Consider the following 26,680-nt stretch of genomic DNA (forward strand, 5'->3'; position numbering starts at 1 on the left):
TAACTTTGTATATCAAACTTGCGCATTTATTCTATCTTGAATTATGAAAATTTATGCTATCCGTAAGATGACAAGATAAGGATAAAATGGTTTTGATGAATGATGTCTAAGATAAATACGTTCGTAAGCATTCAGCCGTAAATATAAACAGTAGTAAGTTTATTTCACGCCTCAGTTCTAACTAGCTCATTTTATTAACATGACTGTAAGAAGTACGGAAAATAGTGACCGCGCTGTTCGACAAAGAGTAAAAAAATGTTTAAAAAACGTTTGTAGTGAAAAATCTGTGAAAGCACGCGTACCTATCACACAATGGCTACCAAAGTACAACATAACCTTACTGATTCAAGATATTATAGCTGGAATCACGGTTGGACTGACCGCTATACCTCAAGGTATCGCTTATGCTGTAGTAGCTGGACTGCCCCCCGAATATGGTCTATACGCAGGACTAATGGGTGGATTCGTGTATCTATTCTTCGGAAGTTGCAAGGATATCACAGTTGGACCAACAGCAATCATGGCAGCCATGACAGCAAAATATGTTTCCGGCTATTCAGCTGATTATGCCGTGCTTGCTGCTTTTCTATCCGGATGGGTGATACTGGTAATGGGGGTAATGAATCTTGGATTTTTAGTTGAATTCATATCAATGCCTGTCATCAGTGGATTTACAACAGCGGCAGCTCTTCAAATAGCATCAGCTCAATTGATTTCTTTATTTGGCTTAAACGGCCCGTCTGGAAATTATTTTGCAGAATCAGTACTGAATTTCATAAAAAATATTTCTTCATTTACTATACGGGATTCTGTTCTGGGAGTAGTTACTGTAATTATTTTATTAGGATTAAAACGACTTGGAGAAGGCTGCTGTCGTAATGATAAATTAAGTAAACAAATTCGGTGGTTCGTGTCTCTTGGTCGCAACGCAGTTGTTGTGATTATCGGTATAATCGTTGCATACATTATAAAAATGGTTACTGGCGAAGAATCTTTGAAATTAATTGGAGAAATTGGAAGTGGTTTACCTAAAATTCAACCACCACCGTTCAGCACTGTCGTTGGAAATGAAACCCACAATTTTAGTGATATGTTACAAAATTTAGGACCACAATCCATAATTTTACCTTTAGTCGCTATTTTAGAATTGGTAGCAATTGCTAAAGCGTTTGCTGGAGGAGCTCCAATAAATGCAACGCAAGAGATGATTGCCCTCGGCTTATGTAACATAATAGGATCATTCGCATTGAGCATGCCAACTACAGGCTCTTTCACTCGAACTGCTTTGAACCATGCTTCTGGAGTACAAACACCGGCAGGAGGAATTTTCACAGCTCTCCTTATAATTTCCGCATTAAGTCTACTAACGTCAACATTCTACTATATACCAAAGGCCTCTTTAGCCGGTTTGATAATAACGGCAATGTTTTCTATGATTGATTACAAAATATTAGGAAGACTTTGGAAAACCAGTAAGAAAGAACTCATATTATTAATTATTACAATATGCATATGTTTATCTCTTGGTCTGGAATACGGTATTGTAGCGGGCGTTGTTATTGATGCTCTTCTGTTATTATTTTCAAGTGCTAGACCGTCTATAATAGTAAGTACTCTGAATGCACCTAAGGGAAACGTGATCGTAATCTCACTACCAGAATGCTTGAATTATTGCGCTGCGGATCATTTACGAAGAGAAATATTAAAGGCATCCATCGATGCTGAATCCGAATCACTCATTATTGTCGATGGAATGAATTTACAATACATGGACACATCAGTGGCATCAAATCTTATGTCAGTAATAAAAGACGTAGAAATGAAGAATGTACAAATATTGTTTTTAAATTTTGATGTTTCTTTGAAGGAGATGTGTACAATTATTAATTCGAATCACAGCAATAAATTTCTTACGGCCGATAAAAGTAATATAGAAGATATCATAGCGGTTTCTGTAAAAAATACTGTTTAATATTATGTGGATAAGGTAAATTTTACTATAATGATAACGTTTCATAAGAACTATATTTTTAAGTAATATTGTAATACTCATTTCAGCAAAATCAATTGTACCATCGGTTCTTTTTTTATTTTTAAAGTGTCGCTTACTATAAAGCTATTTTTTTATTATTGAGGAAAACATACAATTATTATAGATAAATACACAAAATATTTTAAAGACACATTAATATTTAAAATCATAATTGTCAAATTCATATTGAATCTGAAATAGTTAATGTAAACAAAAACAATGTAATGAGATAATTCTAAAATATGTTCCATTCTTAAATATTTAAGTGTAAAGTGCAAAGAAATCGCGGAAAACAACTTCTTCATTTGCACCATCTTGATTGACATGAAATCTTTCTGTAAAACGTCTAATATAATCGATTCAAGAAAACTGGGGACAGGCTTATCGTAAATTCGTGATCCCCTCAATATTTCTATTGGCCCGTTGAACGCTTCAAAGAGGGGTGTCATTCGGTTTCCTGAAATTTATTAACGTGATTCAGCACTTCTGAAGGTGGCAGATTTATGTTCTTATCGCATCAACTAAGTGCGTGAGGCATTGATCGTTTAGGGTGACGATTCTCTCATAACTTTATATTAGATGAAAAAGTATACCATGTATCTAAAATATGTAATTACATTTCATTACATCTCTATATTTAAATAGCTGAACTAATATTGTCTGTAAGAAGCATGATGACTGTGATTTTAAGTGACCTGTAATAAAAACACCAGGAAGAAATGATGCATGTTTCGGAATAAATCCTAAGAAGAATATTGGACAAACTTTATCGGAGCAAGTTGCCAATTTGTTTATGACAGAAATAGTTCAGACCCAATACATTTTAAAGTAAAATATATTGCTGATGTATATGCTAAACGACAAATATTATCAATAGTACTGATTATTTTAAAAACTTAGTGTTAGATATGATGTTTATCAGTATCTGCTCGTAATATTTTTTGAAAATAGGTAATTCCTATTTTAAGCATGTCATGTTTTTAGGTAAATTGCTTTAGGTTATGCGTTGTATATGTTATATTGTAAGGTATTATCAATTTATAGATTTATTTAGATATCCTTAATGTCTAGGAAATGTAAATTAATTTTAATTTTAAGTAATGTACAGTATTATTTTTAGATGCAACTTAATTTTTAATTATTTATATGTTATTAACTATAAAAGTCTGATAAATTTATATTAGGAAATAATATACTGAAATATAAAATCGAATAATGTATTATTAAAGGCTTCCTGTAACCTGCTTTACTAGTCTAAAATTTTTCCAGCTTGTTACTTATAATCATAAATTTCGTCCTAAAGACGTTGTTTAAAAACTAATCAGAAATGGAACGACTTACATTATTATTATCATTATACACTTTTTTTTATTACAATAAAGAAGATACTACGATACATTTTTTAACAGTTCTTAATAAATGATATTCATAGATTTTACTTCGGTCAAGTTTTGTTTTACATTTTTTCAATGTTCTTTTTAATTGTTTATTTGGCTGTTTATTGTATAATTTGTTTAGATTATCTCTTGTCTACTCTTATTGCTTCTCCGTCGTTTGAACCAATAAAATCACTTATTAGTTTAATAATATTAAAAGACATAAAAATGACTCTTAATTCTGTACACTTGATTCGTTTTCAACTTTATCTGCCATACCAAGGTATGGCAATGACACGTCAAATCACGCGGAAATAATGGTTGAACGAACACGCCGTTGTTGTCCCCAAACCAAAGTATCATGGCCTCCCTTCTTTCACCTGTCTTCTCTGTTCTCATATAACGTTGGTAACTCTACGTGTTTTTGATCGCTGGTCACGGATGATACGAGGAGACACCCTGGACCTTTTTTGTGTAAAATTTCAGACTGAATAGGGAACAGTTTCCAGGTGATTACCTTGAGCGTTATGTACTGATTTTTCGGAGAATACATCATGTGTAAACGATAAAACCTTTCCTATTTAACTTATGTATTGTAAATGTAGATTTATTGCTATTATACATTTTATTTCAATATATACACGACAGATCCTTAGAAAGAAGCTACATATATGAGGCAATGAGACAACATCACATACATTATTCTGATCCTAATGTAAGTAGCTAGAGCACTTGTGTAACGTGTTATGGAAAATCAGAAGTAACGACGGTACCACAATCACCTACAGCCAAGATAATATAGAAAACTAATGGTAACTACATCGACTCGGCCGGGAATCGAACCCGGGCCCTCGGAGCAGCGTACCCATGAAAATCGGTGTACAGACCACTCGACCACGGAGGTCGTCATATATTGATTCTAAACGACAAAGAAAACAAAGTACACACAAATACATTTTATATTTTTACATAATTAAACCATTTTTTCGGCGTTTTTTTAGAACTTGCTATAGAAAAAAAACTATATAAAAAATATCAATTCTTTTAGATATTTGATTAGTTAGATATTATTTTAGTTTAATTATTTTGGTTTGCAAGAATGTACAATAAAATCTATTGGAATTATCAGGAATAATAATATACTGGTGTCTAATTTAGCTACAGTAATTCACGATACCGGATCTGTTAGATAATTCTCTGATTGTAATACTATTCAAACCGTTCAGAATTTCATAACTAAATATTTGAAACTAAAATCAGCAGCCATTAATCTCAGATTTACATTAAACGGCTGCATAATTGCGGTCACATCTACAACAAATACCTGTTATCTATCAAAACTATCCATTCACTTTTTACTTACACATTCACTAATCATTATTACAATTGATTTAAAATTTAAATTAGCATGTTCAAGCGGCAGATTTAATTTAGAACTTTGTTACTCGTTTTGTGAATTTACAGTATCTATTGTTTTAGACTCTATCCCATTTGAATTAAAGTGTATATTACAATGGATTTTTGTTATGTTATATTGTCCATGCTTAGGGTCAGTTGGCCCTCGTCAAGTGAGTTTTGCAGCAGACAGAAGTAATGAAATACCGAGCAAATGAGCCGTGCATAGTTGTCAATAGCAACGTGACATTCATTTGTGCGATTGTTTATAGATGAATTGATAATAAATCTTAAATAGCAAAACATCTATAAAAAAAAAATTAAAAATACGACGACTAATTTTACAGAAATTAATTGCTGGGCTGTTTATTATTTATAATGGTAACGAAAAATGGCGTCAAATTATGATTATGTCCGAAGAGTATTGCCAATGTTGGATCAAATGTTGGACCAATATTTTTATTTCATTTGATATAACTTAGATACTTGCATGCAGATGTTTGGTGACGGAACACGGACATTTTTTATGTGTGAAGTAAGAGTCTAACAAATTTTCTTTCGCGGATAGAACACAAGTGCAACTTTTGCACAGCTTTACACAAGCAACAGTAAACGATTTATTTTTGCTTTTTTTTAACAAACATGGGTTACTTTTACTGTTCGATTTACGTGATTTCCTTCTGTATTTGTTAACACACCTTCGCTACCCGTAAATATTTGAATTTCCTCCACATCGTATATTCGGGGACAAGTAAACACATAACACAAAAGCAATACAAAAACGCTTTAAAATATTCATGGGACAATAAGTGGTGTTTTATGGAGGCGCTTTAATGGCGCTTCGAGAACATTAAACACGGTTTTACTATGAGTGCAAGTCTTGCTTTTATTTGATCGGGACCCCGCGAAATTGCCTTTTCATTGCAACCAATTTCCCTACTGATGTTATGAATCTTAAATTGGCCAATGTGTTCTATAGAATGACATTTTGCGATCGATTTTCGATTATTGTTATTAATTATTATTGTAAGTTATGGTACCATTTTGTCTGATAGGTGAAATAAGTCCGTTATAAAAAGTCTACTTATTGCAGTCAGGTATAAATTTGAATACTTTTAAAGATATCGCTTAAATAAAAAGTAATAATTCGAATTTTGAAATTATTATTTAGCTGTGTCAGTAGATTCTTTAATAACTCTGCCAAGATGTCTATGTCTTTAATAACAATATACTTGTTGATTTTTTCATTATAATTCATCGTGAATAAGATGAATTTGAACGGCGATGGAAATTCGGATGTTCCGGATGAAATCCTTCCTCAAGTTTATCCAACAATTGGAACTGTTGATACTCTGGAACTAAGGTGTTTATTCCTATTGTAGTTATTCTGGCTCACCATTTAAACTTTTATTGCTATCAACAACACTAATTATTGCTTTTTGGTGGTGGTTCCTGGTGGATTTTTTCAATGTCCTAACACCGAGTCTTTGAAATCTACATTATGAGTATCAAAATAATATAAAAGTGTCATCGTAGGACCTCTAAATAATCCCTTATATGTGAGTCAAGCTGGCTCAGTGGCGAAGGCACGTGGATCTTAAACATAGATTATGGGTATTAGTCCGACCATGTGAACACCATTCACACGTCGTATCTACCAAAGGTCCATTCTGCAACAGTGTCAATATGGCGACATAACCTTCCTCCCGAGAAGAGAAAAGGTAGAAGACAACTTTACCTTCTCAAGAATCTTGCCAGCAGGTGGATCTGTCACTTTTTGAATATTTATCATCTATACAATAGCTATTTATCTTATAGTTGGAAGTAATATTTTGCAAAGGTTGAAAAACTCTCCCACAACCCAACGCCCATCAATATTCTGTATTGTTTACTGGATATTTTTACACTATTTTACATTTTATGTAGACATTTTTAACCTTTGACACGGGGCCAAACGACCGTTTGCGCCCGGTTGGGTAGTAATGGAAATTTTATGATGCTTTTATCTTGAGGGTTGAAAGAAAGCAGTGGAATCTCTTTGTTTTGAATTAACATCCAATGCGTATATTTTGGTATTTAAAATTGTCACTGGTTTGGAGGCAATGTTTGAGAAAATGGAGACTTTCCATTTTAAATCATTATACGGAAATAGTATCTGTTTGAACAATTCAATTAAAACACAAATATTAACATATTTAATGGTGAAAACCAATGAGAAATAAGACAAATCTGAAATCGAAAATCGAACTTCACCTTCAATTTGTAAGCAATCTTATTAGTTTGATTAATTAGATTCTCTGTAATATGTTTAATTACTCTCTTAGATTTTGTAATATAATATATATTCAAAACCAATTGAGTCATCTCTGTATGGATTTAGACTTTATTTAATATGTTTATGTATTAAATAAACTTTTATAACAAAAACCTGACGCTTTCCATTTCCTTATTTAAAATTGAATAAGTATGTAGAAATATCGGCGTATGAAAGCAAACGTCCTCTCAGATTATTGATCCTATATTAAATGAGTATGTGTAATATTTTTATTGGACTTCAATACCGGTCTAGACGATTTATGTTCGGACAGGTTGTATATTGGTCGTACATCTTTCATGATGTTCGCTTTAATATTTATTTATGTACGAGCTAAGCTCGCGACTTTGTTTCAGCATGGATGTTATAGCCTATTAATGGTCTGTTCCACTGCTGGGCTAAAGTCTTCGATATCTTTGAAGAAATTTCAAGTTCACTCCTTTATTCTATTTCGCTTTGTTTTGAAGTTTCACCAAAAGTGATATGGAGATAAATTAATGCATAAATGTTTTTTATATAAAATTTTACACACAAAAATATAACATTCATGGTTTTGACTGTCTTATTTTAGAAAACAAACGAAATGTCGAACAAAGTTGATAATCTTCGATTATGATTGCATCACTATATTTGAAATTAATCCAATTTTATTTCGTGTTAATTGAAGAATAATAAGAAGACGTAAATGAATACAATCACTGTTACATTTGAACTACAGACACAGTATTGTCAATGACAGGTATGATCGCGGCTAAAACTCGACTCTTTGCATCACATACCAGAAATGAAAGAACAACCCACCTTTTTATGGCATAGGTCGACGGTCGTTCAAACTGGCCACTGATGATATCGCCATCGACCATAGGCAATTGCCTATGGTCGATGGCGATATCAAGAATATGCACTGTAAGAAATACTAACCATTCCTTACATCAAAAATGCACTTTGGGAACTAAAATGTGTGTCTTTTGTGTCTCTTAGTATTAATTAATTATTACACTGGTCCACTCACCCTTCAACCTGGAACACAACAATACCGAGATTTGCTGCTGATACTAGCCTATATTTCGGAACAATCGAGAATATCGATTAATTTCTAATTTTAAAAATCGATTCATTTATTCACAATGTGGTTCTGCTTTGTGTATGTATGAATAGAAAATTGCATTGATATAAATCGATTCGTTGCTAACTTATTCAGTAACGTAGAAGCAACGCTAGGTGGGTCAATGTATACGTCGTTCTTCAGTCTTTAAATGTCAGTGACCCAAGATATTACATTTATAGTCATCGCCCGCGTTTTAGAGCGTTGGTTGTCTTATATATCACATACTCGTAGTTCACTTCCTACGACGTACGTAGTTATTGGCGGCCACAGAATACCAGCGTTGAAACTCATCACAACAATGATTTTCAACATATATGCTGAGTGGCTTACCAATTTGGGCATCACACATTGTTTTGTTTAATTTTCATGTTTATTCTAGTTTGTATTCTTTATTCTTATAAGTTCCTTTCATGTATATTTTTTATATTGTTTGTATAAGGTGTGTGTGTATCCAAATTAAGATTTTTTGATTTGATTTGATTTGATTTGACATTTGTAATAGTAATATAAATTGTAGTAGATTGTGTGAATATCGTTCCGTAACCCACCGTTGGATATCAAGAAACGGTAAAATACACTTAATTTAGTATATATATCAAACCAAAATATACTTTATACAAGTAGGCTTTTACATACATACTTTGGATCGTTATTTAAAAACTATATTAAGCCGAGCCACCAATTCGGAAAGTAGATTCTACTGAGAAGAACCGGCAAATATCAGTAGTTACTCTTTTTCAACATAATACATTTTTCAAACATAATTATGTTAATTAAAAGGAATTATATACATGTGCAATTATATATGTAATATATCCTGCCTGGAATTCAACAAGTATTAATTCCACGCTTTTTTACTGTATTATATGTATGTATCTGTATTATCTTGAATTCAATTTGTATAAATGTTTTAAGTCGAATTGAAATGATATATTCTTCATTAAAAGAAATTAAGCTGTGATTAATGCGAGTTTATTATTTAAATATAGTATATATTTTGGGCTTCCGTACAAAATACCTATACTTTTCAAGCGTTTGCGTTATCAGTTTCTTTTCGAATTACGGTATTTTATTTTCAACCGATGGCACCTAGTTTTTATTATTAAAAATAATAAGTAAGTGTAATGCTTCCCCAAAGGTTTCAAATTGATTATTAAGACTATGTTTTGACTAATTAAATTACTTGGTATAAGCTCTCTGTGCGAGGCGGTCTCGGTGGAAACAGGCCATTTATACATATAATTAACCGCCAATCAGCAATACTTAATAATGTTGTGTATCTTTATAGGTATATAAGGTCAGTGAACCATTGTAACTGTAATGACACAAGAGACATATTAAGAATATGTTGAGATTTTTTACAGAGCCAATGTAGCCAATATATCGATAGTGGTTTTCGCTCCATAATACAGATGAATTGCCTGTTCGCTACCAACGTCATCTTCTATTCTATACATGGAATAAAATTGGAGAGTCTGTTTTTAATATTGAAATAACAACTTTTACTAAATGTATGTCTATATGTATAATACGTTCCAAACCTCCTCCTCAAATTTATAGGCTGTTGTTGTTGTTGTATGTATAATACACGGTACATATACCAAAAAAACATTTTAACATTATTTTTGACTGTCTATTTGTCTGTTTTATTCCGACTAATCTGTGTAACAGCTGAATCTGTTTTGATGGGACTTTCACTGGTAGTTAGCTGATGTAATAAGAAGTAACTAAGTCTGCATTTTTTTTAATTCCACCGCACACGAAGTCGCGGGCACAGCCAATAATAAATACAATATAAAAGAATTTGTGAAAATGATTGACTATTTTAAATCTCCTAGCCCTTAACCACAATTGCTGAAAGTAGCATTTATGACGAGAGACCGTCGACTGTACTCTATAAGCTTTATTAAAAAATCGCATTTCGAAATATGTGGAAGGAATTTTTCTATTCCGTACTTTAAAACGTTGAGAGTAGAAACGTTATATATTTTTACAACATGCCGTCTAATGTAATTTAATACTACTGAGATGCGATGCTTTTACTGAGAATAATAAAGTTTGATCCGCTGCAAGAGCTTATTGAGATTTGAATAAACAAATAAAATAAGAATAAAATGAACATTATCATTATCATCTATTTGATGAATAAGAGTAACTATTGAATTTTTCATCAATTCTTCTTGATAAAATCCATGACAACCAGTTACATGACGAGTCAGAATTGCTTATATTGTGCATTTCGATTTCCTTTGTTGATGGCATTTTTCAATTGGTGTTTGACGCGTGTTCCTATTGGACAAATTCTTGGACATGCTTTTAATGATTGGTAAGTTCACAGCCTTTTTGGTGGATTTGGTATTCTTATTGGATGCTCTTAACAATGTGTCCCTAGTCATTTCTTGCGGCAATCACACGTAACATAATTAATCTGGTTCCTTGCAAAGAAGAGGTTTTAAATTCGATATTTTTTTTAGGATTTCTGGAGAAATATGTTAAAATTGTTTGGCTAAGGCTATTGCTAACAATGATATTCTAATAAACAGATATGTTATATCCATACTAGACAACAGAAAAAAGTGTGCCGCGCTGGGGTCCGTTTATTTCAGTTTATTTTTAAATTTCGTTAAAAGTAAAAAGGTTAGCTTGATAAAAACAATAAGTAAAAGGGATAACTAGATGTTTTAATTACGCAAAACGTACTACTACGTAATTATGATGTATTATAACGTATTACTACGTAAAACAATTAAAGGGAAACGTCCCAATTAGGACGTTTTCTAGTCTTCACTTTTTGCGCGTTAATAACATATCTGTTTACTACAACATCATTGGTCCTGCAGAAAATATTTTAAAATGTATCCGATACTTTTGCGTAATAGTTCTTTGTGAATGTATTTGTCACATTATAATATCAATTATATACACAACGTATTAAAATATCATTCAAACAAGCGAATCGGGTCAATTGTCGAATATTCGTTCGACTAAGGCGATTTGTGAAAGTAGGGCGAACAAACAAACTCCCTTTCTGTAAAATTATATTGTTGTCTCATTTTGGTATGAGTATTGATATAAAAAATAAATACCAGACGATAATAACGAATCAGGCTGTACACGTTACCGTGAACAGCGCGGACGTTGCCCGTCTACTGGTATAATGGAGATATATTATACTGATGTTTTTCGATACGGAACCCTTGTTTAACATTCCCGCCTGTGCCGGTCTAGACTAGACTTGGAGTATTAGTGAGAGAGATTACTGCTCCGGGGATGTTCTGCCCTGAATTATGCGGATTCATATTTAATGATGTTTCTACATATACTTGTACCAAGACGTTCCTGATGCTGAATAAGAGGGAAGGTTGCTTGACTTATTCCTAGGGGGGGAACTGTTTTGATGCAGGTATACTATTTTTGAAGCATTTATAGTATTCGAAATGCTCAATAATGTGAGTATTACTGATTCTGGATATTATTTGTACAACGAAACAGTTTTAAAATAAAAACGAATAGTACCTCAGATGCACATTGTCACAATAATGTTTTAACGAAGAATTATTCAGTCTCACAAAAAAATTCACAGCCAATAGCTCTAAGGCTTATATTAGATTTTATATTAAATATTTTCAAACATTATATTTGATATTGTTTCCAGAAATAAGAAACTGTGTTATTAATTCACGTCCATTACTTGTAACTGGACCCTTATTTTAAAACCAAAAGCTTTATATCGCCGTAAAATAAGAGCGTCAGTGAATCGCGTGAATTTGACAAAGACGTGACTTGTTTTGGATGTAACTTCATATTAATAAATAACAATAATAAATTAATATTGGACAACATCACATACATTACTTTGATCACAATGTAACACCACCACCAACACCTAGACCCCAAAAAAACAAAGAAAAGTAAGGAACTTTTTCTAAATCGAGTCGGCCGGGAATCGAACCCGGGACCTCGGAGTACTCGACCACGGAGATCGTCAAATATTATTGTTCCTAAAATTCAAATATAGTTGTGGATAGGACTTTGATATGCACCATTTTTCTCAGAATTCGCTAATATGATTTTTGCGATTTCATTATTCCAAAAATAAGTCTTTGAAAGGTTGCGAGAACTACTTTTTTCGCAATTTAAATCAAATATTATCCAAAACAACATGGTTTAAACCTCGCAAAAAATTAACTTTACTTTAGAATATTTATTCGCAGAAACCGCCTTTGTTCATAATAAAATTTACGAGAATCTAATATAAATTCGTCCAATGGGTCTAATTTCGTTGAAGAATTGCGCGACAATGGTCTTAGTGCTCGGACAATCTGTAACGAGGTTAATTTGTGGAACGTGTTCTCTTTATGTAGGTTACAATTGATATTAATGGAGGGAGACTAAAACTATAGTAGACCAGTAGCCTCCCGCGGCTTTGCTACCATTTTAGGGTGTTGGTTGTCATGTGTTAGGCAAAAAAGTAGCCATGTCTTTTCATGGAATTAATGTTTGCTTTGTACCAATAATTTCATCAAATTCGGTTCTGTGATTTGGTCGTTAAAGAGCGACAGACAGAGCTTCGAAAGAGTTAGATACATTTATAATTTTTTTTTGCTGTTTCTCAAACATCATAATTGGCGAATTTCTCATGTGTTTTCATTCTCTCTCACCATGTGCACACTCAGCAATTTCCATCAGCACCACTCGACATTTTGACGTCTTTATTATGTTAGGTTTGTTTTTCTATACATTACTTGAAAATCGTATCAATTTTGTACAATTCTGATTATTCAAATCAGTTATTGATTACAGAGCTGAGATGGCCCAGTGGTTAGAAATCGTGCATCTTAACCGATGATTGAATTCATCTCGTGCTCGGCGGTGAAGGAAAACATCGTGAGGAAACCTGCATGTGTCTAATTTCATCGAAATTATGCCACATACGTATACTGATACATCTATCTTTTGTATAAGAATTAAATATTCATACAAATCCATGTTTCAAAATATCCAAACGTTTTCTAACTAATGCATATGATCAGATATAACGCGTATTCTCCTAAACACTTACGATCATGAGTAATAAAGCAAATATCAATTTTAACGTCATAGGAATAGAGATCGAAATCCAAGGAACAGTTATCAGTTTTAGAATATTTGTAAGATTTTCACATTTTAGTAGATACTTCACGTCACTCAGTAGACAGATATTTGAAACTTGACAGTCCCTACCACTTCGAATTTCATCCTGATGTGCGTTTAGGACGGGTCTTTTACGGATGTGTAAAATTTACCCGGATACATAATGTCTGGTATGATGGAAATATTTTTCACACGTTCGTCGAATAAAATTTTGTTAGCATATGATTATAAAAGTGTTGTGTGAATCCGGTCAAATTAGACCTGAAAACAGGAGTAAAGATGTATAAATCAATCAAAATAAACTTTATTCAATTGGATTTTACCAGCACTTTTGAATCGTCATTTTGCAATTAAGTGAAGCTACCACTGGTTCGGAAAGTAGATTCTACCGAGAAGAACCGGCAAGAAATTCTGTAGTTACTCTTTTTTAACATTTAAAAGTTACAAAATCATGTCAATTAAATACAATTATTTAAATTAATATATGCTGCTTGGAAGTCAACGGGTATTAACTCCAAGCTTTTTCATCGTCTATAAAATCTTGTATCGCGTAATATGCTTTTTCTACCAATGTATTTTTTACAAATGATTTGAATTTACGAAACGGTAAATTTAAAAATGTCTATAAACTTATAACTAGCTGATAATCAGTAAAATTGTTCAAAATATCAATAAAATGTCGAAGTTCCTCACCATTCCTGCGTATGGAAAAAAATACTCGAATTCAAGTCTTAAAAATGAGTTTTTCGCAATTTTCAATAAAACGGTAAGGTTGATAGTGTAGAGGAAATGGGGGAAAAATTTAATTACATTGAAAATAGCGATGATCGTCAGTTGACTTTCTAATTAAGAAATGTTGGCAAGACTACGACTTTATTTACGATTTTAAGGGATCACTACATTCATAAATGTAGTATATAGTATAGAAGTAGCATTCTAAAATGTTCTATCAAATATAATTTTAACTTTAAATATATAAATAATGTATTGAGTGTTATTAACGAAGCAAAACTGCATAGAAAACAAAACACTGAAGAATCGAGTGACACGAGTTAGAAAAGAAAATAACAGATCAATTCACTTGACGCCACACCTCTGTGCTATTCCATAACTCACTTCGTATCTTACTTCGAAATCTTGAAAACTGACTAACATGGTTCGTAGTTTTGGTGTTTGTGTCTTCTAAGTATTTTTGTCAACCTAATCATTTTTCAATCAGATTTGTGGAGAGTTTCACATTTTGCCTTACAGGATATCTTGTAATAATATATAACAAATATATTTGAAGATTTGACACAGGACGAAATATTTAGTTTTTACACGTGGCAAAATAAATGGATAACATTTTTTTTATTGACTAATTTTATTCTTCTATTCATTTATTTTTGAATGTTAGTCATAATTTATTTCTAATTTGGATAAATTACTATCTCAAATTAAGTTTTAGATGATTAAGCGTATGAACCCTTAATCTTCGGTCAACAGTAATGCGAACATACTTTGGCGATTCGATTTTAGTAACATAGTACATAGTGAAACTATAAATGGGACACTAGACAAGTTATGTTTTAAAAATCATAGTATATACAAGTACAATGAATAATTAAATATGTTTCAAAAGAATTCTTGCTAGTCATATACGAGTACGTTCATGAAAAGATCTACAAAATACTACTCGTACCTTATGGGTTGTGTATAAACCCCCGGGCAATCACCGACGGAGGGCATATACCGAGTCAATTTAGGCATACATCCAACGGCATCCGTCAAGCATGCAAGATAAAACTGGGCCCGATTACTGGGCTCATTACGGAGGGCAGTAAACCCGTCGATCCATCAAACTGGCTGCCTTTCTGACGAAAAAACACCGTTGAAGCTGATTTCGTGAGAGCTTCAAACGTTATCTGAGAAAGTAGGTGTCAATGAATATAGGAATAATTATCTCATTGATCGACAGTAATTTGTTGTTTAATAAAGTTCATATAAAATAATTGTATAATCAATGTAAAAGAATTTGCTCATTACATTGATCACATATCAATTAAAATATTTAGTAAGAAACTAGAATATCTAAACTCAATAATATTGATAACGTCTATAGGTTACTATCTTTCTAAGGCACTTACGACATTTTTGAAAGGAATAAGAACTTAAATGATCATTTTTTCTGGTGAAAATTCAAACTTCTGAATATAATTCCATCGCGTATAACGATCGATTTGTTTCACAGGATCATTAAATACAAATTTTGTTCCATCGCAATCAGTAAGACATATCTCCTCGGGAATCATAAAGAATTAAAGGCTCGTCGCTGCGGGTGATAGTGTATCCGCGCCTTATCTAGGCGTCCGGGCCGGATCGATTGACTGCGGGAGCTCATACAAGTAATCTGTGTTTAGGATTAATCTAAATTTTAAGGTACCGGTTAAATGAAAGATGTACATTTTCGTTCATAAATTCATGCATACATGTATATAAATATTACAAGGAGGTAAAATTTGTTTTTTTTCTTGGTAAGCTTCGAAACTAATGATCCAATTGTATTCTTTAATTGATAGAATATATACATTGTTCGTAAGGAGTTATATTGATGATATTTTTATCTATCATTGCCGTTGTTAATAAATTGTACAGGTGCACTGGATAACATATTTAAAAAAGAATAAAATTATGTTAGATATCAATAAATTAATACCTACTTTTACTTATTACCATTGACATTATTATCTACACACATACTTCATTTTATTGATTCAAAAAATTAAATACTAATTACTCGCTTGCTTTTCTAGGTTGAATGAACATTTCCGAACCGGATGCTATATTATGTTTAATTTAATCCCAAAAATATCATTTTGTTGGGAACTTACTTAAAGTATGTATACTTACTTAAATATTTTAAATTGATTTGTCTACTCTTCAACCAGTTTTGTCTTCAAAACCTTCCACAACCTCCTCCTCAAAAGGCCTTGTCCCGGCAGTAAGAAATTTAAAAACTGTTACTTTACTTTTTTTACTTTCATCGAATTACATGAAAATTATCGAATTTCACTTACAATAGTAACATGTTATCGACATTATATATTAGAATCACAAATAATTACAAAGTGCTATTAAATATTTACTCCATAGTTAAACTTATTTATTTACCATTAAGTCTATCAGTATTAACTTAAAGCTTTCTCCGTGCTTATCTACCTGTTATCTAACGATCCGGGCCGGATCGATTGACTACAGGAAGTACCGTGACGAATAGTTAATAGTTGATAGGCTTAGCTATAAAAATAAAGATTCTATAACAAAATTACCGTTTTTCAAAATTTTGGGTATACCATTTTTCCCAAAATTGATGATGAAAATGATCTTCAAATCAATGAAATTGTTAAATAATACAGCTATTATCGAGCTAGTAGCAAAATTTATCACAAATTCGCAATAATTTCGTATTCATTGGACAATAAATTCAACGCAACTAGATACAGACCGCTTGAATCTAATGGAGTTTCTAAGTTGCCCTGTTAGCTGTAAATCAAAGGAGTGTCCCGTTTCAACTATGCATTTTGGTCTTGAAACAGTAAAAGGTATTATGTTTCTATTAAACTCTTTAGTGATTTAACATTTTTGAATTCGAAAATTTCTTTTAAGTTTCACAATTCTTCGGTATATACATTTACATATGGTATATATTTTAACTTGCTTTAGCTATAGCTTCATTTAATATTTTCTGTGAAACCTATATTCAAGTAAAGTTTTGTGACCATTTATTTATTATTTAGAATAATTAAGACATTATTTTTATTGTAATCTTTTAGACAGTAGTAATAAATAGTTTGTCATATATAATCATAATTACAAGATCATCAAAGTATCTTAGTGGCGAAAAGTTTTATGTTATTTTTAACAAAACATATGATGAAAAGCATTCAAGTTGGCCTATTATTTTCGTCATTTTAATTGCTTCTATAGAACCGCTTGTTTTCGACAAACGTTTGATACATTCTTGTCTTCAGTAAGCACTACGCGGTGGTCCCACGCTTCATGTACAATATTCATTAAAGTCATACTTTCTGTATAACATTTAATGTATTCGAATATCACCTCTATTTTCAATGTGATAAAGAAATTTATTGTTTATTAACTTACATCGGTATGGTTCACTTCGTGTTTCGTGCGTACTTATGTTAAATCTATTTTCGTCCACTGCATTCTGTCCACAGCTGCTTTGATGTAATTAAGTTCATTCATAAACTCGTAACGTAATATCTATCGATGTATTGCATGAGCAATTTGGATTTCATTTTACGTCTACGGTGTATTGTTAGGCTTAATTTAAATCATAATGGCTGTGTGTTTGTTTATTAGAACAAGTTCGTCTTATCGTGCGGCGATGAAATTTTATATGTTGGTTTAGTTTCGATAACAATGCATTTTTATGCCAAGCCTGACCTCAGTCTATATCCAGGGCTGCCCATAGACGAATGAACTCAGCTGCAAAAGAATATGAACGTTTTTTATGTTACGTTGTGTTTTGGACTGTACGCTAATATATTTGTGTTGTTTTAAAGTTTGTTTTAAATGAATCTCATATAAATCATCGCTTAATAAAATAGATAATCATTTAAGGCTCGTTCACAAATTACGATCGGTTAAGGGAAATTCAATATTTTAACGGTCAGTAAAAAGCGTTATCCTTTCGATTATTTAGTGCAGCGTTCTATTATGTTATCGCAAAACCGTAATAATTTACCCCTCTTAGGGATACAACAAAGAGGCCAAATAAGTTGCGCCCTCTGAGCGCCGAAAATAAGGGTGAGTGCGGGCAAGTGTTCCCTGTACAGACCGGCAGTGTGAGGTCGGCTGCCGAGCGGAGTGGACGTGTCGGTGTGAGACGGAACAGCGCTGGTTCGTTCGTGTGTGGGACGCTTATAAACAATTCCTATTTTGTAAAATATAAAGAATAATTCTGTTCAGTGATATCGTATTCGACCTTGAATATACTTAAAGGTCAAGGAACTGTGTTACTGTACGCCGAAAATTTGTATTGAGCACGAAAAACGTTCTGTGAAATATTATTTCGTGGTATATATTTAAAAAGTAATCACGTGTTTTCGTCGTGAAAAAGGACTGATAAGGAGTAAAAATTATTTTGTATCAGTTTTTCAAGGTGAACTATTGTTTATTTAGTCGTATTTATATTAGTATAATTTGTTTTTTATGTTTGTTTATTTTTTTTAACTATCGTTTAGATAAATTAGAAATTTAGTTGACATTACGACCACCCACGTACGAATGAGTCCCGCATGAATTGAAATGATAATTAGTTCGTTTATGGAGTAATGAAAATCGTGTATTTTGTAGAATAATTAAATCGCGGAGAAAATGATTCGACGTAGCCGGCAAATGAGATCGTGATTGAAATACATTTTTAATCAGAGTTGGCTTAATACATTAATCAAAACTTTAAAATATTCTCTCTTAGTCTGGTACAAAGTAACACAAATTGAAAACGATAAAATTTCAGTTACATTTTGATATTTAAAATCAATCGCAAATGTAAAATCCATAGCAGATGTTTTATTTACGTTCAAATGGAAGTTTTAACTTAGTTTCTATATATTGAGTAACTAATTCATAATCCAATCGTTGTTTTTCTGTTTGGGGCTACAACCCTTCGTTTGACGCATTTCAAATTATCAAAATCGATCCAATGCACCGCTTTATAAACAACAATTCACAGTCATAATTAATATGGACAAAATTAAAAGGCTATTTGAAGGCTAACTTAATTTTCTTAAGATTCAAACTTGATATATTCAATCATCATCATCATCATTTAATTCATACTAATGTTACAAACAAACCTATAGCATACATATATAATGTAATACAGTCTTTATTTAAATCGATAATTTGAATCAAATAGAGAATATAGTTGTTGCAAATTCACCTCCTTCCACTTTTATCGATCACAAGTAACGTAACGAGGAAATAGAAATGAATACAAAACACACAACTGCAATGGTCGATGACTCACTGGTTTTACTGGACTACCCCATAGATTGTATAGATAGTGACGTTAATTAGGGTGTAATTCATGTTTCTTCATTATTCATCGCAGATGATAATAAATCTGTACACGAGCCTAGCAAACCAATTTACAAATTACAACCGACAGAATGATAGACCGTGAGAATGGAACCTATCGAATGTTTTAACGCACAAATAGTTGTAAAATGAGATCAAGAATCTAATTTACTTCTAGTGTTGCATATTAGATAGTGTTCTGTTTATGGCTAGAATCTAGAATAAGGTATTAGATGTGAAATTTATGTAGTTAAATCAATAATAGATAGTTTATTGAAATGTTTTTCAAGTAGTCCATTTGAAAGTCAAACAGCGTTCATTGATACGATTACGTTGATTCATTTACTTGTTCTCCCACGCGCACGTAGGCGGCGCGGACTTGAATGAAAGCAAGATCTTCTGCTTTGCCCTTTTTGGGACGCTTTCGTAAACGCAAAATAAACAAATCCGCTTATCTGAATCACACCACATCATTACACAATACACGAGTTATCCAACAAGTTGCTTTATTTCGACTTTATGTATGTACACCGATTTTTATTTCTTAATTATCATTTTTGGTATCAGTTATTTCTTAATTTAAATGTATTGGCATTTTTTTTTAATTATTATATTTAACAGTTTGTATAAATTTCGAATTAAATTTTCAGATAAGTGTACGGACGAAGTGACATTAACAAAAGACTTATTAAACGCTGTGTTCATTAATAATATTAAGAAAGACTGCTGTGATAGTGAAAGGAACAGTCCTAGTAAATGTGTCCTTAAATGTGCCAAATATTCGTCGTAACGTTTCTGACATTTGTGTAATATTAGACTTTATGTGTACGGAATTAAGATACAATTCGAATAGCAGTTGTTGAAAGGACTGGCATTAATGGCTACGGATGGGCACCAACTTATCTAAATTGAACAAGACCAGAGTCTCCGGTGTCAACCATGTTAGTATATGCTTTTTTTCAAAATTGTTCTATTTATATTTTTCGACGCACCTTTAAGGAAAGGTAAGAAATTTTACCTTAAGCAACTCATTTATCTGATCCTAATGCGATCACTTAATTTGACGGTCAATCAACTTTATCAGACATTACGTCTAAATATAAAATGAAACCACTTTATTTTCAAAATATAATCCTGAGATATAAATCCAAACTTTATTGCAGGAATTTCCGCAACGCTGATACACACGCCATTAAAAAGAGCGTTATTTGTGTCATGAAAATGTGTGTAAATCAATGTTATTTGTCGAAAAATATTTTTTGCTTAGACGCTGCTTACATGGTGATATATTTGAAGTTGTGACAATGTTTGGGACCGAATTATCTGTTTTATGTCACAGAAGGTATTATTGATACATTTTGGAGTAATAATTCAAGTGAATGCGACAGATTTATTTTAATATTATGCCACTTTATCGTCTTAAAGATTAATTTTGGGAAGGTCTTTCTTATTAAAAGCGTTTTAGCGTCTTGCGTGGGATTGCTTAAAATATGGAGCATTTGTATCCCAAAAAAGCGAGAAAAAGATGCCTATCAATTGTGGATATTTTTTCTAGTAGCCATTGGTATTTCTTCGACAATTTGCGGATATATTATTGAATTTATTTAAAAAATCAGCGAGAATTGATAAATTTTACTTAATAGATACATTTATAAGTATACGTTGGGGGTGACCAAGCGTGGACACTGCCCATACATAAAACAAACAAAACCCCGCATCCGTTATCCTGTACATGTATTTATACCATTTGTCATAGTTACAACAACGTAGATGGCATAAAAGGATTTCCCATGAAAAAATACACATATTTGCCTTTCATTTTGATCGGTCAAAGAGTTTCGAAGTCTATTAATCTCAAACAGATACATCCATATGTAAATATATGACAAAGATAGATATTGTTGCTTAATAGTAGGACCTTTTATTTTGAACTTATATTTATTTCCGATCAAAAAAAATTATACGATGTATTCTCATCCCATTTTTACTGGTGGATCAATTTTTTTTATGGAAGAGTTTGGCGGACTAGTATATGAGCCACATGATGGTAAGTGGTCACCATCACCCATAGACAATGACGCTATGAGAAATATTAACTATTCCTTACATCGTCAATGCGCCACCAACCTTGGAAACTAAGATGCTATATCCCTTGTGCCTGTAGTTACACTGGCTCACTTACCCTTCAAACCGGAATGCAACAATACTGTGTACTGTTGTTTAGCGGTAGAATATCTGACGGGTGGTACCTACCCAGGCGGACTTACACAAAGCTCTACCACCAAGTAAATAAAATGTCCAAAAGACTTTAACCAGACTACAACGCGTAACTTAATTTGTGATATATTATGTAACAAGGGTTTACGTAACGCCAGTATTGTCAAAAGCTCTTGAACATTAGAAGAATTATAACGGCACTTAAAACGAGAATGTCAAAGCATAACTGTAACATCAGGGCCAATTTTATCCGTCTCGACCATTAAGCGTCATAACTCAGTTAGGATGTGTTGCCAGCATTATTGTTAACCACGGTAATTATGTTGCCATGTTTAGCTTAAGCATTTTCGTTATTTGCACGCTTAAAACTTTTGTATGTTCCATAAAATTACACAGCATTTATATTTTAAGTGCTTTTTGAAGTGGAATGCCGTAAGGCGTTTATCAGTGTTTGAATTTGGAATAAAAATATTTGTATCTAGTTTTACTAACTACTTCGCGATTCATTAATTTTCAAATTAATTTGGACGTCATGACGATTGCTTTCTGAGGTAGACATATATTGAACGAACAGCTATAATAAACTTGTATAAATTAGAATTGTTCGATATTAGTAATGGAATACATTACATAAATACAACAAAAAATTATTAATATATGTGTATCAAAAATCAATATATGTAATCGGAATTTCATTAATGGTTTTGCCGGTTGTGGTTTAAAAAAAGACTGTATATCTTTTTTCAATATTTAGTATAAATATTACATTGGTGACCTACCAGTTATAGTTATATATAATATTTAACATTTAGCCTGAACTATTTTAAAAACATTCAGTCATAGTATAAATGTTCTGCTAAGGAGTAGGGATAGAGAAAAATTTAAATTATAATATATATCTTGCTTAAACTCTCTAGCAGCTTGTCTATGAACTGTGATAGTTTTAAACTTTAAATTTAACAAATCAATCTGATCAATAAAGAGACACTTATTTTAACTTTAATAATATTTCATTTGTTTTTATTTAATTCACCACCGCACTAATGAATTCAATATTTGTTGCACAGGTTACCTGATGAACCAAATTAGTAATCATAGTATCCACTAACAATATCCAAGTCAAATTTTCTTGTAGTTTTTATGAAGATATTTCTATTTAAGATCGTGACGCAAGAATCATTAAGAGTTAATATTATATTGTTTTTAAGTACGTATAGTAATCCGTCACAGTCTTTTATAATCCGATAACACATTCATTGGTCTAATGCAACACCGATCACGTGCTACGTAATCATTCACAATCAGGGTTGCGATCGCGCACTACGCAAAATTTATCAATCATCATCAGTATCTCACGATCATTCATCATACTGGGCCATCTGATGTTTATCAGTTACATCTGACACGTGTTCGCTGTCACGATTAATATGACACTTTGAATATTTACGTCAATAAATAATCTTTATTCGCATCATTTTTATTTTTCCATTAATAAATATGTATTAGCCTGGAAGTGATATTTTTTATACAAATTTTCTTTCCGCTGTCAAAAATTTATCAACACTATGCTCTTTCACTGTTAATGTAAATTTACATCGTTGCGAAAGCAAACTGATTTAATCCATCTACATCTTACATTTATAATAATTATCTAACAGAATGATCGAATATCACGAAAAAAGTTCTTAACAGTTGTAGAGAAATAGTTTGTTTACTCTGAGCATGTTACATAAACAAGATAAAAAGGCCGGCGCCGCGGCGGCGACCAATCAGATGTAAGGAGCCACGACTTCCGGGATGAGCGCGGGAAAATTCAATATCCGTTCCAATACGAGATATTCGATTACTCGATCACTAGCGCCGGGTTGCTCCAACCCTAACGGACTCGATTTGAAAAATCGGATTAGTGCGCGCCAAGCCATATAAGTAAATCTCTTCAGTGATCTTGCTTTCTGATTTTTGTTGTCATCCTAAAATACAAATTTATTCATAATCGATTACTAAAAAAATAAAAAATAAATCGTTAGATATGTATATTAAATTATGTTCATAGAACTTATAATTAATACGCTCTATATATACAAAAAATGATCAAGCAAAAACTACTTTTCAAAAGACACATTATTTATTGATTTGTCATATATTTTATTGAAAAACAAAGGGACGTTAATATTTGATCTCATCAAAATTGACAGCCCTACGCATATCGCCGTACGTAATTGCCAATAGTAAACGCGAGGCGGTAAGATCAAAGTATTCCATGTCCAATAAAATGTCACGAACTATCATGGATATCACTCGCAGATTACTTGTGTCAAACGCATTTAATTGCGTTAGGGGCACCGCTTTCCACGCCAACGGCTTTTTAACTTGATCATTGTGCTAATCAATTAAATGCGTTTTGAATTATCGTTAATAGTTCCAGACTTATATTACGAAGCGTTGGCTAATAATTTGGTTTCCCATTAGCCCTCACAATCGATATGATTTATTATAAAATTTTCTAATGCTTTTCACTAATTAATCTCTCAAATTATTAAATTGTTGTTTATATACAAATCTCATTTAACACATATGTATATAAATTGTGTTAAATTAATGGACTTAAAACAAACGAATTTTATCAAAACTCTGTTATCATACTTTATTTTATTTTATGTGGTACGAATTTTTATAGTCTGTGTTCGAAAATTATTTTAAAAAAATAATTAATATATACAAAATCAAAACTTAAAATTAATACTGAAATTACATGATACAAATATATATTTACAAAGCTACTGCCGGTAATCAGAGCTAACTTACATTAAAGTTAACTTACGTTCTATTTTCCTATTTCGCTACAGCTATTGAAAACAAAAGCAAGCTGTCTTAAATTCTTTATCAGCATATATAAAAATAAATAAATCATGAAGCTCTCAAATGCGATTTCAACGTATATTACTTAGAAATGGCATTCTTCATAGGTGGTCATCACGTATTTACATGTCTGTATTAGACGGCGCATATTTCAGCTCGATGCATTTGCTGATTTCGAAGAGCATATTTTATGTAAACTATAAATAAAACACTGGGGATATTTTGGCTTAAGTCATGTGCAAAGGAAAGGGCTATTTTCGTTTAAGCGAAAATCATCCTTATCGACTTGAGTCCAGTCCATGCATCATGTATAAGTCGAATGAATTGCATTTGTACAAACAGAAGGGTGCTTTTAGTGAGTCTCAAATATTGATTTATCGTGTTAGATTTATTACCACACTGTTATGTACGATGCGCGAGTACTCGGTTATGACTCATCGAACATTTGTGTGTCTGATGCCTTAATTACTTCCTTTTAAATCGAAATAAAACAACACGTCTAACAGACATAATTGAATATCTTGTACTTGTTAGTAAATAGTCTTATATTGGTACTACATTAACCAACGTTAACATCGCTAATGCTCCAACTGAGATGGTATATTCTTTTTGGAACACAACAATACTAAGTATAACTTGTTCAAAGCTAGAGTATCTGATAAATGTGTTATCTCTATGGAGACGGGCACAAAACCCTTCCACCAAATAAGGATACCAAATTTCTGTTAATTTTGTCTCAAAAGGTAGTTTGAGTGTGTTATTTTTTTTAATCAAGGAACAACATTCTTGAACACATTAAAGGACTAAATAAAATTACCTAGATGTTTTATTTTATGATAAAACTGATAAAGTTCATGTAATAAACTGAGGCGAACTACAAAGTGAATCTATAAGGATTTCGATACATACATATTGACGTTGTCTTCATCAACAATTCTAGGTCAATAAATGACAATTCTTTCCCGAGTCCTTTGTAATCAAGTCAAACGTCAGAAGGCGTTTCCCCTCGAACTGTCTCAATAGTAATACGCTTCCATAATAATACCATTAGGAGAAGTTCCAAAAACATAGCTGACACCATTTCAATGTCCAGCTTGGTGCGTTTTTTATTTAATTCTGCAAAGCCACCCTTATTTTGTTTCTGTGGGGTGACTTTGATGTGTGGTGCAATTTGAAAGCTCAGTTTTGAAGGTATTAAAGTGACAATGTTACAGGATGTTTTTGATAAGACGAAGTATATAATATTACTTTTGATTACTTAAGCAGAGGTTTTTTATTTGCCCAGGTTGTTGACCCCTGTGTACACGAAGGTTTAGACATAACTTTATGAAGCAACGCCAATGAAGGTTTCACTCATATTCTTATAAATTATATTTTTGAAAAAAATTAAACCATAATACAACATGAGTTTCAAATTCGAAGTAAAAGAAATTTAAATGCAAATAAAAATTCAATCCATTATGTACTATTTCATATAGGTATTGTATACATACATATATGTCATTAAAATATATTGTTAATTTTAAAATCAACTTTTTCTCTCTCTAGGTCAAAATCAATATTTGATACAATACAGTACAGTACTTGATGTTTACATGAAAGTTATTTTAATTATATCATCGTGTAACTGTTTTCTTTTGTTTATTTTTTTTTTTGTTGAAAGAGAACTGATCCTTATGAATATACATTTATATTTTATTCAATTGGTTATATGCAATAAAAAAGCATGTTTGGCGCAGTACTATATATTTGCGACATCACATTAGAAACTTATAAAATCCATATGTTACATGGATTTTAAAGCGGTATTTTTTAATATAGCACCATGTTATGTTTTATATACTACTATACAAAGTAAACTGACAAATGTAAACACTGCAAAACAATTTCATTTCGAAAAATAACATTTTCTCGAATTACCTTTAACCACCATCAAAAAACTACGTTAATCTATTTGCGCCATTAAAATATTTAATGCAAGTGGTATATATCACTCGTCAGCACATTAAGCAGATATATCGGTGACAGTTTTATAGCGATCTGTATTGCAGACCCTACGCGAGATTTATTATCATTGGTATCGTCAACCGTAAGATGAAAGAGTTGACGGGAATGTTTGAAACGGATAAAAAATGGCTGTTGGTTTTTTTTATTAATAACAA

At 32.0% G+C, this 26,680-nt stretch overlaps 1 protein-coding gene across 5 annotated transcripts in view; it reads left to right on the top strand.

Moving 5' to 3' along the window:
- The window catches only part of LOC124533878, a 435,154-nt gene that overhangs the window by 239,542 nt on the left and 168,932 nt on the right, over positions 1 to 26,680 (top strand). Inside the window, exons 1-2 of one of the 5 annotated variants that reach the window (XM_047109430.1) lie at positions 18,229 to 18,522; positions 20,093 to 20,383. The exons of the other annotated variants lie outside the window; for them this stretch is intronic. Coding sequence (XP_046965386.1) covers positions 20,330 to 20,383 — 54 coding nt within the window. The 5' untranslated portion in view covers positions 18,229 to 18,522; positions 20,093 to 20,329. Of the gene's footprint in view, positions 1 to 18,228; positions 18,523 to 20,092; positions 20,384 to 26,680 lie in introns of those variants that run through there. 5 annotated transcript variants of the gene reach the window in all.

This window comes from Vanessa cardui, chromosome 11, assembly GCF_905220365.1.
Source record: "Vanessa cardui chromosome 11, ilVanCard2.1, whole genome shotgun sequence".
Taxonomy (NCBI): domain Eukaryota; kingdom Metazoa; phylum Arthropoda; class Insecta; order Lepidoptera; family Nymphalidae; genus Vanessa; species Vanessa cardui.